Source organism: Leptinotarsa decemlineata, unplaced genomic scaffold (assembly GCF_025532065.1).
Source record: "Leptinotarsa decemlineata unplaced genomic scaffold, Ldec_3_MD MMD2_tig00026328_RagTag_RagTag, whole genome shotgun sequence".
Lineage (NCBI taxonomy): Eukaryota > Metazoa > Arthropoda > Insecta > Coleoptera > Chrysomelidae > Leptinotarsa > Leptinotarsa decemlineata.
The window spans coordinates 14041209-14054408 of NW_027412688.1; the positions used below are offsets into that span (position 1 = coordinate 14041209).

A 13200-nucleotide genomic window follows, 5' to 3' on the forward strand; every position below is an offset into this window, starting at 1 on the left:
TACATTCACGTCTTTTATAAGCCTGAAAAACATTCGTTTATGAAATATAATATCTTATTTCACTCAGTTGAACTGGAAATTGAGAAAGATGCAATTTCGCCAATGAAATTTAGAAAATCAACTGATAATCTAGGTATAACAATTCAAAAACAAATGTAGTTATTGTCGGTTTCAACGAATGCGTCACGTGGGATCTGGAATTTGGAACCTTGCTGGTTTTGTTTCTTTTTTCAACTCTATTATTTTTAATAACGCATAATGAGTAGATACAGAAAAAATTGAATCAACATGGAACTGTTCAGAATTTGACCATAGATCAACTAACCATAGATCAGCTATGAAAGAGAATGATCTTACAACTTCAAGACAAATTTCTCTTACACTCAATAAATAGCTACGTTCCTCACAGTGAATTTTGTCCTTTACAAAAATACAGAGTGGGCCAAAGAAAACGAAATGAAAACGTTGTCGTATTTTTCTGAATAATTTCAGAATTCAATCAGATAGAATATTTTCAGCTGAACTTTAATATAATTAAAAAATAACGAAATTCTACATGTTGATGTAAGTATCAGAGAATTGAAAAACATAAAAACTCATTGAATTTAGGTAAAGGTGTGGAGTTTCTTCAACATGATTTCTGAACCAGAAAATATATTTCATTGTCCTCTGAAGTATTTCAAAGATTCGTTACCTGAAAAAAATAATTATACGAGAAAATATATAGTAGTGCATAAGGTTTACATTCTATAGATTGGAATATAGAATAATTCAACAAAAAAATAAATTTTGTAATTTATCGAAACCTATCTATTGTGAAGGTAAAAAATTCATTATGTTTGATGAATACAACGTGTTCATAATGCATTTAGTAGAATCACTAGCAGGTTTTTCAACGTTGTTTCAAAATTCGGATATTTTATTGAATATTGCAAATACCTATTTGTTCAATGACATTTTGTTAAATTTATTTTTCGTTTCTGGGCAAATTGAAGAAACTTTGAACAACGCCAACGTTGTAAATTCAGTTTCATCCCAATGAAATTCAAAATATATATTATGAATGTTAATAGTATTGTTTACCGTTGATGCGATTAATCGTACACGTACAAAAAAATATAGGCTGAAGTTGTGTTGTTATATAAAAGAATTGTAGCCCAGTGTAGCCCAAAATTCATGAATATAACAATGGTTTAAAATATTAAACAGGCTTCTGACAAATAACATTTCTCAATATAAATAAATAGAAAAGTAACTTTAACATTTTTGAATATAAAAGAAATTATACAAACAATATAGCTTTCATGTTTGACATTGAAAAATAAAACACATAGAATCAAATAGTAAAATAATATCATGAAGTTTTATCGTACGTCAGAAAAAAACGTTTCTTCACTATATTAATATTGGTTCAATGGATTCATCAATAATGTGGTATGATTCCCACATTTTTATCAACCACATGATTGACATATTTTTTCCAGAAATCTTTGAAGGTTCATTTCAAATCATTTTCAAATCATTCAAAATAATATTCCATTTGATCGTTGTATTTTTTTTTGAGCAACATCCCTTTTACATATATCCGTACTAGCTCTATCCGATTTATTCAAAGGAGGAAGAAAGGATTATTTATTGAATTATCTGGAACATTGTGGGTTTTCGAATGAAACCAACCTTATATGTCATTTTGGTCCAATTACCTATTGACAGTTTCTCCTGTGATCGATAACAATAGCTTGCATTGTTCATCACAATAACAGAATCTCTTGGAAGCAAATCTATCATTTGTGTTTGCCATCCTTCAAAGACGTCAGTAGTCAAGTTTTTGTGGTAGTCTCCACTTTGCTCAGAAACAAAAGTTGAGAGACCAACTTCAATAAATTGTTCAAAACTCCCTATTTCCGAGGGTGACCAATCTTCCTGATGTGTCTAGCACTGATTGGATGTTTCCATCTTTCCAGCATTTTGGTACTATGTGTCCTTCATTCATCCAAGTTTCATCCAAATAATATAATCTCTTCTTCCCTGTTCTTTGAAATACTATGCTTTATTATTTCCATTGAGAACCTACTTGTTTTGAAATTTTCCAAATGGATATCCGACTGATATCCGGAATAAACTCGATCTCTCTACTGGTCAGCAGAAATGCCTCTACTTGTGATTAGGATTCTCGAATCCTACCTGAGCAACCAAACTCTTCGTGTGAGAGTAGATCAAACCAAATCTGCGAATTATCCATTCAAATCAGGTGTCCCGCAGGGGTCCTGTTCGTCACCGCACTTATACGCCCGATTTTCCCGTAGGTATATACGCAGATGACACTGCGATATACGCGCATTCGTTCTCGAGCAAGGTGGCGAAGCAACAGCTGCAGATCTACCTCGACAGGTTTGTCGTGCCGTATTTTGAGAGGAATTATCCAGAATAACCCCAACAAAACAGAACTTCTTGACTTCTAGAGGAAATTTACTAACGTGAAGATCTTCGGGAAGCTGCGAGTTGAGGGTGATTACATTGATGAGCAGAAGAGCGCGCGATATCTGGGAGTTATCCTGGATAGGCAGCTGAACTTTCAGGAACACTTGATCTTAGCAACCCAACGCGCAGGTGCGGCAGTAAAATGCATGTATCCGCTCATTGCTCAGAACTCTAAGCTTAGTGTTGACAACAAGTTGCTAATTTACAAACAAGTTATTAGAGCAGCTATGTTGTATGCTTGTCCCGTATTCTGCAGCCTCAAGAGGACCCCTCTGCCGAGATTCGAGACGATGCAGAATGAAGTGCTCCGTATTTGCACCAATAGTGACAGATACATTTCAGTGAATGATCTGTTAGATCTGGCAGAAGTTGAGACGGTCACTGAATATACCAGTTCTTTCTTAAGAAAAGCCCGCTGACGAGGGACGACACGATGCTTGGAAGCTACCATAACCAGCCCTGTAAACACTGATCTCTAAGACACTTGATATCTTTCACGAAATTCTCGTGATTTCAGAATTACTCTTACCTGGTTTTTTCATGATTTTTTTTACAGGAGGCTCTAGCATCAATCCTTGAGATACACTAGATATATACTTAAAACCATGTACCTAATTGCAATTTACCGATAACAACTCCCGCGTAAGCCGCAACAGGAAAAAGTCCTAGACTGAGGCTAAAATAATGCACTCTTGAGTGGAGATCTATCCGCTAACACCAGGGGGACGCTTTCCACTGTCCAATCGTGGAACAGTGAGGAGCCGCTGTCTTTCGTTGTCGTCCTAGTCTCCTCCTGTTATTTCTTCTCATTCCTGCACCCATAACTTTCCTGTCCCCCAACCCTACTCCTTTATGTGGGAAAAGATTACATTGGTATATATTGTAAATAGTGTTTTTCATTAGTATTTCAACCAGAATAGGCAATAAACAATGTTGATTTCGATTCTGATTATGGATCTTTCTACGGCTGCATTAATTCTGTCTACTGTTGTATTTCTTATTCCCCATTTCAGATTTTCACTTCATTTGAAAATTCAACAAATGGAAAACAGTCATAACGAATAAAACTCTTTGTAAAAATCAGACAAAAGTTATTTTCTTTATCCTATATTGAACAAGAATGATAACTAGTAGGTATTTTTTATTTTAATAATTGATTTGAAAACAATTCTGAGCGAATTGAATAAGAAATAGCTGAAAAGCTATGTCACTGGAATTATTAGTTTTGAATAATTTATTTCTGAACACCTTTTGAAAATGGACTATAGGCAAAACTTTTTTGTCTACCACTGTAGATCATTAGAGATATAGAAGATTTGAATTCATTGAAACATATATATTCTAGTATCATTCATATTAATTACGAATTTTCCCAATACAGATTTTAGTGTTGATTATTAGTGTTACTTATTTTCACCAAGTAATAGTTCAGGGTATCTACTCAAAATATATCATATATATATATATATATATTATATATATATATATATATATATATATATATATATATATATATATATATTGCATTCTACAAATTATATTACCACGTTTATTCATTACTTTCTCTTGAACATCATTTGTTGCATTGTAGTTGTCACACTTTTGGTAACATCCATTACCCGAAAGAAGCAATGCAGTAGAACACCCACAAAAGTGAAATAATACTAATTTCACTTTTCTTATTAAACCTCCTTGATCGTGTAATTGTCATCCGTTCCACTTCAAGCATATAAAAATAATTTCTAATTTTTTTTCAGTCTGTGCATCTCGGATCTCATGTTATGCTTTCTCGTGCTGCCATTCTCCGCCAGTCAGTTTCTTCACGGTACTTGGATCCACGGACCGATGTTGTGCACAATGGTACCAATCCTGAGGTACGGGTCTGTTGGAGTATCTCTACTGAGCATCACAGCAATTTCGATAAATCGGTACATTCTTATCGCCTGGCCGCATCTCTACCAAACAGTTTACACCAAATTCAAAGTTGCCATATATATCGGCCTCATTTGGGCGTTCAGCTACAGTATTCAAATACCTACAATGCTGGGAATATGGGGTACTTATGGAATGGACGAAAAGCTGGGAACGTGTTCTATCGAACCGGATGAGTACGGTCATAGTTCAAAACAGTTTCTTTTTGTTATGGGGACCGCATTGCCTTGCATTGCCATAATCATCTGTTATGCAAAAATATTCTGGATAGTGAGACAATCACACAAAAAACTCCAGCAAAACAGCACCGGTAACAAATTCAAACGGAGCGAGATGAAAATAACGAAAATGGTACTCGCGATTTTTATTTGTTTCATTATTTGCTACTTACCGATAACTATAGTGAAGGTTTCTGACAAGGAAGTCCATCATGCACCACTGCATACAATAAGTTACTTGTTGATATATTTATCTAGTTGCGTGAATCCTTTGGTTTATGTTACCATGAACAGACAGTACCGGATGGCTTATCTGGATACGTTGAAATGTAAATATAATAGTAATTTGGACTCGCAGCTAACGCAGCCTCCAGCTAGTAAGAGTAATAATATGGCGATTTCTTATCTAAAGAAAGTTCCGGCGAGTGATTCTCAAAAAGTGTGACAAGAGTCAGAAATGTGAGTTCGGCAGAATCACTTTTGATCAAAGTAATACAATTACCGCCACATGTTCATATAGTTATCATTATTTTTTCAATACTGATCCAATCCGTACTCATAAAACTGAGTTTATTAAAGACTGTTTGTGGAAACTACCTAATTGTACATTATGATACACTATTCAAACTTTTTTCATCAGAAGCGAGCCCTGAATAATCTGAAAACATGATAATTACCGAGATACTGATAGAATTGCACTATGAAAGCCACTATTTTATTTATGAGATAGGTTAAAAGGTAACAGAAAAAAATCATAAAAACAAAACGACAAAGTAATATCGAATTCATACAAACGAAAACAAATAAAATTTTGCTAAACAGTTCGATCCGTTGTATTCTCTTATTATAGTAATATTTTCTCACGTAAATTAGCATAACATACATCATTTGAATGATGAAAGTTTGAATATCTTATATTTAATATAAGTATATTACTCATTTGTTGAGATCAACTGGACCCTTCATTCAACAAAAATGTCTTCTCAGACTTGAGATTCTGATCTACTAAACTCATACAAATTTTCTATAATATCCTTCGATTGGTTTCATTTGGAGGAGAGGTGCTGAAGTTTCATTAATATCAAATATTAAATCAGAATTCATCTTCAGTTGCTTTCTATTCCGAATGTACATAATAAGTATTTGTCTTACACTGGTCATCATGAAACATATGCATTTGTTTTCATGGTTTTGAATCACTACTTTGATTTTACTAGTTTGATTTTTCTAGTTACAGTTTAGTTCTGTGAAGTTTACACTTCATGTGTATTAGTACTCAGAAAATTTTGTGATGGATTTAAACATTTTTTTTCTCGCAACTGAACCCATTTGCTATCAACAGTGTGGTGAATAATGTCCTCATCGAAAAAAAAATTAAACCGTCTTGCAAATATCTCATATTCTTCCCTTTCATCCAAAATATGGATCGTTTTCAATTAAGTACACTGTATAAGGCTTGCCTTTCAGAGTATCAAAGACTAGGAGTCGTCAAATTGATAAAAGATTAGATTTAAAGATATTATTTTGTTTGAAATTTGTGTTTGATGCTGAAAGCTTTCTTTTTCACTTATTTTCCATCAACCTTTGATATTGATTAATACACAGTAATATGCCAACCAAAAATCGAACATTGTTATTTTATAATTCAGCCAGTACCGCAAGCTGACTACGTTCAAGAATATTTTTTAAAACAAGTATTAATAATAAACACATGTTTTCATTTAAGATGTTTATGGTTCTAAAACGAGGGCTACTTGTTACACAATTGAAGAACTGGTAGAAATTAATTAAATGAAGTAATAAAATACTATGACCCTTCTAATTGTAAGAGCGTTTTGGGTTAAATATTCTAGTGTGATAATTAGTGACTAATAGTAATAAACTGGTGCCTTCGAATATATCAAAGGAGAAAAATATGGATAAAATTCTTTATTGTAAAAGATGATATTTTCCATATTACAAATATTTCAAAGATTTAGGGTTATAAGTGATGACGATTCTATTTAATTATTAGGTAAATTTTTCCAAATTCCACTGTGGTATCAACCAGGTTTTTACCTAACGTTTCAATTTTCAATCAATACCCGTTTCTTGATGAATATTAATAACACTGTCCACGATAATGGAACAACTTTCACACTAATTTTACTAAAGACACATTTCCAGCACAGTTCAACTGAGGAAGCTAGTGTGTAGCGTCTTTAGTAAAGTTATTGATGTGAAAATTGTTTAATTTTTATGACAGTCACATATTTTTTCTTCAATAATCTACAAATTATTTTTCTGATGAATACATTTTTAATATTTGTCCTCGAGCCTTAATACAAATGTATATGTTAGGAATCACACGTTAAAAGGTAAGACCTCGTTAGTCCTTAGCCCGCACAAATTTCTCAACTTCTGAGAGTTGTCGTTCGTATGGGGGCGACAGCTGATTAACGGAAAAACATATTTTGAACAGAGAGATATTCTAAATTGAATGAGGTGGGCTTTCTATAAGTGTTTTCATTTCACGAAAAAAAGACTGATATGTTATCTGCTAATATTTCAAACAAATTCAATAGAAATCTTGATAAGCTTTCGATATGACCTTTAGTTTATTTCATATGAGTTTGAATAGTTGATTTCACTTTGATATTGTTATTTTCAATTTCATTCAGGTATAGTATGAGAAAACGTGTCTTAAATTACAATTCCTTATAATATTCAAGACAATACTTTCACAAAATTCGTTCGCAATTTATGTTAGTGTTGTGAAGTAGGGTAAAAATCAATTGGTAATGAGCTGGAATTATAATCAAAATTATGATTACGAGTTAATTAAATATCTCTTTTCTAGAAAAAAATTTAAATCATATCAAATAAATGCATTCAAAAGTAGTGAAATTGCAAAAAAATTGTGGAATTTTGGTTCAAGAGTTTAGTAAGACCACTTACGGTAATCTAATTACATATTTCATAATCTCTGGATTCTCTTCGATATTGGACTCTAATTTGCTCTAAATGCCTCTTATGAACGATTTACTCAACTTAGCATCTAATGACATAATTTCTAAAAATTTTACAGTTGAGAAAGCCGAGACCAGAATCGTAACAAAACAAAAAAGTTAATTCCAGTACAGGTTCTAATATTTTCAAAGACTGGTTGCACACATATTTGAATTATTGTTCAATATACTCTAATTATTTTAGAATAAGTATGCTAAGTAAGATAGTGTAGCATATTTATTTCATTGGTGCTAAGCCTGAAAAAAATTATACATGTAAGATGTAAAATATGAGAAAGTTGTTATTTTTATTGTATATATTATATTTTAGCCTTATATTAAGGTAAATGCCATGCCCAATAATTGATGTACAGATTTTTTATACCTTTTATTGAAATTAAAGAATATGCCAAAGATTTCATTTGTGTATCACTATATCAGGAATATAATTTTTGTTAAAGTGGGATTTCAACGGATTTTTCATATGTATTTATTCTGAATAATATGAACTGTAGCACATAGAATTCGCGACATTTGGAAGTTTTTTTGTTAATAGATATAATGAAAATTTGACTTCGCAGTTAGTTTGGGGTTGTCATACGCTACCCTAAACCTGTCAAATTCACCATATTTTTCGAAAATCCTTGAAAAATACGTTTTTTTGTAAATTTCCAAAAATGCCAAAAAAACAAGTCGCTCACTTTTCAATTTTATACCCTTGAAATTTGGACTCTCTACTGTCACTTCAACTTTTTTCAGTTTCTTTTGATTTTTCGAATCTTTCACTCTAGCGATTCAAACGAAACATGATTTAAATTTTATAATTTTGATGAATACGAGACTTCAATGTCATATCTTGCTCAAATAATACCCGCATTGGCCTGTTACTAGAAATAAAAAATGAATACACTTCCAGAAATTCGTCTTTGTCGTTGCAAAGTTCATCTAGTTTTTTCATTTCATTGTTAAACTGATTAGGATTTTCAATGCATGGACGGTTAATATGTCAGTAATCGAATAAACGTATTTCTCTGCATTCTTATTACACCCGTATTCCTTATCCAGTTTGATTATTTTCTTGACCAAAAATACAGTTACAAACTAACCCGAAATATCGTACTTTTCGGTAAACTAAATATTGACCTACAGTTTCATGACTATTTGAAAGACTTTCGTTTTAGCGATTTGTACTAAACGTGATATAAAATTTCGCGATTTTAAACATTACGAAACTAATGCAACTTATCCGGAATAAATACTAGGTACTGTATCGGAATAAAATGTTGTCAAGCTTTTGAAACATATTTTTTGTTTTGGTTAATGTCAAATTATTGTGTTTAATGAATCGAGTTATTTTGGGTAGAGATTTTCCTACATTTATAATTCACAAATAAATTTATGTACAATATTATCAAGACAAAGTGGAAATTGTTCATTTATGTGGTGAGAATTTGTCATAACGAGATGTTGCTTGTATTTTCAATCATCGACATCCAGGAAGAAATATGCACTTAAATACCGTGGAAAGGATATTGAAAACATTTAAAGAAACTGGCTCTGTGGACAATCGTTACAAGAAATCACATAATCCAATAAAGTATAATGAAGAAAAGATCATCTAAAAGAACAATTCGTTCAGGCCAGTCTCAACATCCTACACTGTAGGTTAATGGACTGACACCTATCAGAAAACAACCACTCCCCTGGCTAATACCACGAAGGGCGTTGGATTATATCCGACAGGTGTCAGTGCAGGATTCTTCACTGAAGTTATTCCTGCATATGCTGTTGGCGATACAACTGCTGCAATAGATTCAATTATTGGAACACACTTGCAGACCGGTTTCGAGCTGTTTGGCCACTCGTCAGTGCAAGGTAGTGTATATCATCAACATAAAGTCGATGATTTCCGATAATTAAAAATCGAATTCCGTCAGAGTATCATTCCTCGAACTAAGCTGAAGACTACAACAAACAACAGGTTTGCCGTCGCCCCATCTGCCTGTGAACGAGGTAACCAACTGCATATCCGAAATTTGCCCAATACCACGAAGGGCGTTGGATATAATCCAACGCCCTTCGTGGAAGGAATAACTTCGGTGAAGAATCCTGCACTGACACCTGTCGGATATAATCCAACGCCCTTCTTGGTATTAGCCAGGGGAGTAGTTGTTTTCTGATAGGTGTCAGTCCATTAACCTACTCTGTAGGGTGTTGAGACTGGCCTGAACGAATTGTTCTTTTATATGATTAGATTTATAGCCAGTCTTCAAGTATGCTCACTGACTATACGTGAAAGATTTCTTTCCTTATACGAGGAATTGGGCAAATTTCGGATATGCAGTTGGTTACCTCGTTCACAGGCAGATGGGGCGACGGCAAACCTGTTGTTTGTTGTAGTCTTCAGCTTACTTCGAGGAATGATACTCTGACGGAATTCGATTTTCAATTATCGGAAATCATCGACTTTATGTAGATGATATACACTACCTTGCACTGACAAGTGGCCGGTCTGCAAGTGTGTTCCAATAATTGAAAATCTATTGCGGCAGTGTTAGGAATCACACGTTAAAAGGTAAGACCTCGTTAATCCTTAGCTCGCACAAGTTTCGACTTCTGAGGGTTGTCGTTCGTAGGGGTGCGACAGCTGGTTAACGGAAAAAAAACAGATTTTAAACAGAAACAGAACAGATTTTTAAACAGTTGTATCGCCAACAGCATATGCAGGAATAACTTCAGTGAAGAATCCTGCACTGTCGGATATAATCCAACGCCCTTCGTGGTATTAGCCAGGGGAGTAGTTGTTTTCTGATAGGTGTCAGTCCATTAACCTACTGTGTAGGGTGTTGAGACTGGCCTGAACGAATTGTTCTTTTAGATGATTTGATTTATAGCCAGTCTTCAAGTATGCTCACTGACTATACGTGAAAAATAATGAAGAACGACTCAGAGAAACTGTGGGAAGAATTTTGAACAAAAATAAGCCCTATAAGCCAAAGTTCATATACACTCTTGAAGAAAGATATTTCAATATACGAGTAGGATATTCATTTTGGTTCGCATTCCCCTATAGGATTTTATGGACAGACGAGGAAACTTTCACCTCGAACGGAACAGTTACTTTCCCAAATTGTCGCTGGTGGTCCAACGATAATCCAAATTTTGTAATAGAATGACGTGACCAATATTCATTCAAAAGGAATGTGTGGGGTGGATTATTACATAACCAAATAATGGGACCATATTTTTTCAGAGAAATTTTGAACGAAGACATGTACAGAAATTTCTTTATGAATCAGTTGTCTAAGCTGCTTCTGAGTGTTGGACGAAATCTGTGGTATCAGCTTGACGGGGCGGTTATCCACCAAACGATAAAAGTGAAATAGTGTCGCAGTCAGATGTTTAGGGGCAAAGTGATAGAACGAGATTGGGAAGATTATTGGCCACTAAGATCACCAGGCTTATCTCCAATGGACTTTTTTCTATGGGGTTATCTGAAAATAAAAACTCATCAGCACAGACCATTTGCAAACAAAGAACATTTAGGGAGTATACCATTCGGGAGTGTTGCGCTAATATGAAGCCCCTATTAGCAAGGTAGCCCACGATGCAAAATGGGGATTTACTTGAGCGTCATTGAGACATATTAGGTTGCAAAGCTTAGATGATAAAAAGAAAAAAATGTTATAAAATATATAACTTTTCATCGGTGGGGGAAGCGGCTATAGATTTTTGAATATGTGAAAAATACTGGTGCATGGACATACTCGAGCGCGTCAGATATTGATAGCATCAATGTTCTACGTATTTTTAATAATGTTGGTATGTTAATCTAATCGTTTGCATGATGTGGGTGGTTGTTCAGCCGAAAAAAGATCGCAACCTTCCATTCGTTATTCGACTTTAACAAACTACTGTATTCTTTTATTTTGATAATAATTAATTTAATTAGGGGCCTCCACTCTGCCGTTGTCCTAGGGCCTCCATGCACACTTTTGAATCCGGCACTGCATATACTCGCTATACCTGAAACACGACACTATAATCTCTCAACGGTCAGGTTGTGGGTAGGAGGCATTCAGTCAGTTACTTCAGTTTTCAGTCACTTCGTTCAGATATTATCAAACCACTGAGATCACCGTACAGGTGTTTACTGCTGTATCGTGGTAATATTTATCGGGTTCAGAGATCTTCGCTGTAGCTGTAATGGGTATAATGGGTTGCCTAAACTCAGTGAGATCGTAACTCGAGGCACAGCTGACTTTCTAGCATGGAAAGATTGGTTTATTCAATCAAATTTCGTTTAATGAAACCTTTTATTTCACTTAAGATGATAGTTCAACGGCTTGGAAAACACTAATTTTTCTTTTCAAAATTATTGAATTGGATTTATGTCTATATTACTCATCTGGTACAATTTTAGAAAAAAAATCTTGATATTTAGAGGTTTTTGGGCTTCGAATATTGTTGATAATGCAATGGAGAAAAAATTTTTTGAATGAAACAATAAAACAAATATATACAAAAAATATATAAATATTAAACCCAAAGACAATTGTAGAATGCTTGGATAGAATCGAAACATTGTGAATTAACCGTATTTTTCTTTTTTTTTTGCATTTTCCATAAATTATTTTAATAAAAGGTAACACTGGAACCTCTGGCGTGAAATGATTCCTATAAAAGCACTTCTCCCAATCACCAGAAATAGTGAAACGCGCGTCATTGAAGAGTATTGCATTTCTGCTTTATTGGCAAACTGTTTTTTTTTGGATTATTTCAATATTTTAATTTTTTACTAGATTTTTGTTGTTCATGTATATTAGACATTCCACTTATTGTTTATCGACTGATTATTTCATATTCAACTTTGTTCGCGATAATTTGCATTACTTCATCTTTTTGAATTATTTGCTGCCTAATTTTTTCTTTTCCAACTAATTTATCCGAATATTCCAGTCTGGAATATTTTTTAAGTTTTCAATAACTCTTACGAATCTATCTTTCTTTTAAATTAATTTCTCTATAGATTTCCAAACTTTCAATTTTTTCATTCAAAGGAAACCCGCGAAATTATCACATTCACCAAGAAACCTTATCAACCACCTTCAAACAAACACTACGGTTTTCATTGGTCTTTCTAACATATATTTCCACAGTTTTTTAATCGACGACCATTATTGAAATAATTCTTAAAAACCATATTGACATTGATATATCCAGTAGAAAGAAATCCCTGCATAGTTATTACATAATATGTTATTTAGATATGAACTTGTTATTATAGAATGAACATGAACGAATGAATTAAATCTGAGAAAACACAAATGAATATTCATTAAGTTGAATTTTTATTCTTGAAGAAACAGAGGAAATCATGGGCGTAAAAAAAACTCTCACCACCACCATTAGACGGATATATTATCAGAGATGTGCAGAATAGTTTATTCAAAGTATTTCAATTCGAAATCCAAATGTTCAGTTATTCATTTTCATTAGAAATAAAAATACAGAATATTTTTAGTGAAAGTATTTAAAAAAGAAATGCAGAATAATGATTTCCAAAATGAGTAGGGTGTATG

At 33.4% G+C, this 13200-nt stretch overlaps 1 protein-coding gene and 1 long non-coding RNA gene across 9 annotated transcripts in view; one reads left to right on the top strand and one right to left on the bottom strand.

Moving 5' to 3' along the window:
* LOC111509334 (G-protein coupled receptor moody) overlaps window positions 1-8037 on the top strand; it is a 54910-nt gene extending 46873 nt beyond the window's left edge. For all 8 annotated transcript variants that reach the window (XM_074181919.1, XM_074181917.1, XM_074181920.1 and 5 more), the window contains one exon: window positions 4239-8037. In XM_074181919.1, the coding sequence (XP_074038020.1) occupies window positions 4239-5076 (838 nt within the window). In that variant the 3' untranslated portion in view covers window positions 5077-8037. The remainder of the gene's footprint in view (window positions 1-4238) is intronic.
* Window positions 491-7634, bottom strand: LOC111509335 (uncharacterized). Its single transcript, XR_012467168.1, has 3 exons — window positions 7569-7634; window positions 4805-5005; window positions 491-694 (listed from the first exon to the last, which is right to left on the bottom strand). It is a non-coding gene; the product is annotated as an uncharacterized lncRNA (long non-coding RNA).
* Window positions 8038-13200: the final 5163 nt, after the last annotated feature.